We start from the raw sequence: 5,514 nt of genomic DNA, 5'->3' as shown, positions 1-5,514 counted from the left end.
AATCTATTTAGACTTATATCTTAATTTGTCATAAGTAATTGGTTAACAATATTTATAAAATGCTTCATAATGCTTCTAAAATTAATAACGCGATTAGTAGCCCATTAACCTTAGATATATATAACTTATATCTATTCTAAAAGGTTAAAAATGTTTAATATTGTTATTACGTGTTTATCGTGTTATAAACCCTTAATCTAGACATATCACGTATGACGATTTATAAAAGATTAAATTAGTGAACCTAATATTTGTATATTTTAATTAAGACATTTATAAGCTCATGTCTTATTTTATGAAGTATAGATCACATGTTTGAAAAGAATACCTTTTTATTATAACCTTGCGTGTAATATTTTGAAAAGCGAACGCTCTTTTCGTTAGCTTTTATTTTAGCTTTACGTATGGTGAATGTTGTATGTTATTGAGTGGTGTTTGTTCTTCTTGTTTGTTTGTGTGATATTCAGTGGTTGATCTAGTAGTTAAGAATCAAGATCTATTCCGATCCGTGGAAGAACCTCAAGTTTTCAATAAGCAAGGCAAGTGGACTTCTACCTCTGCATACTCTGTTTGATCCCAAACAATACATTTAATAAAGTTTACTCTTTTGGATATATATGCATAACTTGACGGGTTACCTATTTAGATAACCTTTCCAACCTTACTCCTTGTTTAACCTGGGATTATGATTTAATCAAGTAGCTATGCTATTGCTACAACTTAACTTTATGCAGTCACTCCCGCTTATGATATTAATGTTCCAAAATGGTAAGTTTACATTATTGTTGTTAACCCGATGGTTAAACAAGATTATTGTATATTAATTGGAACATGGAGTGACCACCCGGGAAAACAGTGCTACCATGAGAACTATCATGGCTCTGGTCTTGGCTAAATAACTAGGGAAGTCTTATGTTGGGTGCTGGTCGTGGTCGACAGGAACGGGGGCATCTGACAAGCTCTTATAGTTCCGGCTCAGGCAGATTGGATACGGGCATAGTTCCCAAAGCTTTACCCTGTAGTCTGGACTATAAGTTGGTTACGGTAGGTGTGCCTTATGCAGTTTGACCATTTCCAGCATTTGCGTAATGAGGACTCTAGGGAGAAGCCTCGTAGTGAGACCCTGGCCATTCACCTCGGAAGTGAATACGGGTCTAGCTAACCCGGGCTAGAAGGGAATCGCGACTCATGGGTAAAGATGCGCCACCTCTGCAGAGTGTAAAACTGATATATCAGCCGTGCTCACGGTTATGAGCAGCCTGGACTCCTCACATGATAATCGAACTTGAAGATGGAAATAAATTGAGATCCGATGATCTGCCAATGGTTTGCTTAAGTGGTTTCACTTAAGTGTTTTTGATATACTCTTATACCTTTGCTTAATGAGAATACTTGGGATTCACACTTATTAGTAAGACAGGTGTTGTTAATAAAATGTTGACCAACTAAAATGCTTACTGCTCAACCTCAACCTCACCTTGTTATACCTGCATTAGTTTTTCCCCCACTTGCTGAGCCCCGACCATAAGTGAGCTCACCCTTGCTTAATTTTGATCAGAAGTTTGCAGATGAAGATTTTGATGGTGAACTCCATGGATGCTAGTCTAGTGATACCCCCGGTCATCTTCCTGTGGATGGATGTCCTTGTTTCGCTGTACTTTGATGAATAAAGGTTAAGACATTATGTCTGTTCAAAGTGTAATATGTTAATATAATCGTTATTTACGCTTTTATGCATTGTTCTTTTGATATATTACACTTGTGACGTCAACATATGTGTGGAAATAGATCCTGGCACACATATGCTATGCACCCGGCTCTGCCCTTGGGAAACGGGTGTGACAACAATCTTGTCAAAGATTCACCAACTATGATTACACGTGAGACTACTGTTCATGTATGCCATCTGCCAACCCTGATGGAACATGCAATACGATAGGAGCACAGGCTAGCCTTCGGGCGCAAACTCTGTCTCGCCTGAAGGAGAACTCAACCTCGAGACAAAACACCGCCTCACCCAAGCCCGATTTCGGCTACCTGCTCCCCCGCGAATCCCACAGAAGGCCACTGCTTCAACTGTGGCGCACGTCTTCGCATCTCAGAACAGGTTCGGTCGTGACCTCGGGTGGACTTCTGCCTCGCCTGAGCCCGGCCCTGACCTCGATATCCATAACGGAGGATGCCCGACGTCATCAGACACAGCAGAGCTGACACACTACTTAGAGAAGATTTTCCCCACACTTAGCACTATGTCAACCACTACGGTATGGGAAACCTCTCGTCGGGGGGGGGGGGGGGGGGGGCTCGTGTACGTGACCGAGCCCTCGGCCTCAGCTCTTAGCAGAAACCAAGCAGACTCAAGTCAACAATAAATACAAGACCATTCCATAAGCCATACTATCTACTGGGGTACGATGCCATCTCCTCACAGTACGCGGCCAACTCTCATCCTCCAGGAAGCTCGCCTTGGGGCTATAAATAGGATAGCCCACGGCTTCAGGAGGACAGGGGCAAAAAAACTTCACAAGTTTTCTCCCCCACAAGGTATTGGCACTTGCCTCAATCAACCGCGGGGACTTGGGAGTCTTCTCTCTCCCACTGTGCTTGTGCTCCCTACTGCAATCACTTAGGTGTGAGTAATATAAGTCCCATCCCCCTCTGCTAGAAGTAAGGCCTCTCCTTGCCCAAACCAGGATAAAAGACTTGTGTCAACTTGCATCACCATTTGGGTTAGGGGCATGCAACATTATATCACTAGTTGGTTAGGTCCTCGGGTCCAAACACCGATAGTTGGCGTGCCACGTAGGGGTTCGTCGCATGTAAGACATCTAGTTCCCATCAAGACCACGGATGGCTAGCTTCCACCACCGCTTGAGGCTCGACACAATGATCAGGTTTGGGAGCTTGGAGTTCATGTCACTCGGATCGAGTACGGCCTCGAGCAGATCAATCTGCCCATCTGCTACGGAACTCCAACCAACTTCAGGAAGGAGGTCCTGACCTTTGAGGTGGTAGGGTTTTGAGGTACCTACCACGTTGTGCTCGGCAGGCCGTGTTACACCAAGTTCATGGCCATCCCAAACTATACATACCTCAAGCTGAAGATGCCTGGACCAGCATGTGTCATCATTGTCGGCCCCATGTATCGCTACACCTACGAGTGCGATGTCGAGTGCGTCGAGTATGCCGAAGCACTTGTAGAGTCCGAGGCACTCGTCGCCGACTTGGAAAACCCCGCTGGGAGGTTCCCGAACCCAAGAGGCATGCCGGTAGCTTTGAGCCGACGGAGGCAACGAACACCGTCCCCTCAACCCAGTGGCTCCGTTGAGAAAATGCTGCGGATTTGCTCCAAGCTTGACCCCAAATAGGAAGAAGTGCTCGTTGACTTCCTCCACGCAAATGCCAAAGTATTTGCGTGGAGTCCCTCGGACATGCCGGGCATACTGAGGGAGGTCGCTAGGCACTCCTTTGACATCTGCACAATCTCCAGACTAGTGAGACAACACCTACGTAGATTCGACGAGGATGGGTATGTCAGGAGCAAAGTCCTCGAGATCTTTGGCCTCCTGCCCAAAGCCCCCACTATGGACTAGGCCCTTATTGCCTATAGACCCTGTCTGGGGCCTACAGATCCTTTGTGTCGTATGAGGGGGACTTCACACACTCGGCATAATCTCCGGCCTTGAGGTTTGTTTGCATTAGAACATGAACGAACACAAATCATAGTGAAGTGACAAACTCCCTCACTTCTCAGTTGTGTTGACAGAGAGCATTCCTGTCCCAATTATGCATGCATAGAGAGGTTGGGAGAGCAGAGTAGGCCTCTAGAACCATTGACCATGGGAGACACCTTCTCGGTGTTGTGAATGATCAAGGTTTTAGGAAGCGTTTTTATGATTGCTCACTGAAGATTAGAAAGTGTTCTTGTGATTGCTCAATGAAGAACTCAATATTTTTGGATGTTCAAGGGACAACAATATAAACATCCACATGTATCAATTGTCTTTGATGACTTTAACACACAATGTCAACTCATGGCAATAGAGCCATTGGGGCCTTCAATATTTATTTCTCCATATAGTACAACCTTATCTTTGAATTTGTGAATTCAGTTTTTTCTACTATCATGAGAATAATATATTGTATGTTTGTTACTATTTAGAGTAGTACACATGCACGTAAATGTCATCACATATTTTATGCAATGTTTTTTGGATTAAATTAAGCAATAATTTGCCTAAATTTCTAACACCAACTACATAAGATTTTTCATGTTTAATACTTGTCAAAAGCTTGTTAATTAGGAGGGTTATTATAGTGTATAGGAAATATGGAGAATAACTTCATCATTTTACATCCTATTTTTAAAATATTGATTACATTTTCAAATGTCCATTTACTCGTCATGATCATAATTGGATATTTAAAACCAATTTCAAAATTGAATATACCTTTTGTGTTTTGAAAAGGGTGGTTGATGTATAGAATTATTGAAATGAATTAAGTCTAGAAGGCAAATACCATAGACCCCACCAAAGCCTCTATTGCATGAGCGATCACAACATTGAACGATTGAAAAAAGACACATTGAGTCTATCTGTTTCAAGCTCAAGGCTACAAACATGTGATGTGTGCTATAACAAAATTTTGTTACTTTGTACATGAAACATGTGAAGAACTTGGCATGCTTTTGATAAAAAAAATTACTGAGTACGTTATTCCTTAGCATACCAAATCTATAAGGATGGGCATGAAACAACATTTGTATGCATCTGATTAGCACTATATGGATGAACTTGAAACAACATTTCTATGCATCATATTAAAAGAAAACATTATGTGAACATTGAGAGCTATATAGAAGAATAGTTGAGACCAGGATTGTTCCAACTTCATATAGACCATAGTTAGTGACAGCATTAAAGTTTGAGATGTTGAATGCTAAAAAACAATTAGTCACAATATTGTTTAGATAAAAATTTGAGATGTCGGAGGAAGCTGCTGAAAAAGGTAGGAAATTCCAAAGAAAACTAAAAAGAATGTAGAGAGTTTTTGAAAAAGATTATAGAAGTAGGAAAAAGATGGGGAAGCTTTGCATGAAAGTGATGGGTTTTGTTGCTCGTCCTTCTACGACCATTGTTGAGCAAATCCGTGATGTTATTAGTATTCATGTTTACTTTCTACTTAATTTTAAATTGTTGGTATGTTCGTAGGTTAACTTTATCTATGGGACTAAGCTTCAATTCGGCATCCGCCCATTCTTCAGTCTTAATGTCATTGCCGCCGAGTACAACAGTGACTCACCAGTGCATGCACACCAAGGATGTCGTCACCACCAATACCATCAACGACTACAACGGTGAAGAGTTTGTCTTCTACTCTCCATGGGAGTACGGTGCCAAAACAAACTCAATAATAGACTACCACACCAACCAAAATGACTCATTGTTGCCACCAGAGAGAATGTATAGCCTATTATGTCTGGCACTTAGGGAATCGATAGCTTTAAGGTGA

At 41.9% G+C, this 5,514-nt stretch overlaps 1 protein-coding gene across 1 annotated transcript; it reads left to right on the top strand.

Moving 5' to 3' along the window:
* Positions 1-5,154: 5,154 nt before the first annotated feature.
* Positions 5,155-5,514, top strand: LOC111591298 (uncharacterized). The gene has a single exon (XM_023302258.2). It carries the CDS (start codon positions 5,155-5,157, stop codon positions 5,512-5,514), a length of 360 nt encoding a protein of 119 aa, XP_023158026.1.

This window comes from Zea mays, chromosome 4 (assembly GCF_902167145.1).
Source record: "Zea mays cultivar B73 chromosome 4, Zm-B73-REFERENCE-NAM-5.0, whole genome shotgun sequence".
In the NCBI taxonomy this organism is placed as follows: domain Eukaryota; kingdom Viridiplantae; phylum Streptophyta; class Magnoliopsida; order Poales; family Poaceae; genus Zea; species Zea mays.
Note: the sequence above shows the minus strand (reverse complement) of the source record. Positions and strands in the feature narration are given on the sequence as shown.

Bases quoted from the DNA above. Each gene is read 5' to 3' on its own strand.
- LOC111591298 (XM_023302258.2), top strand. From the start codon at position 5,155: ATGTTATTAGTATTCATGTTTACTTTCTACTTAATTTTAAATTGTTGG.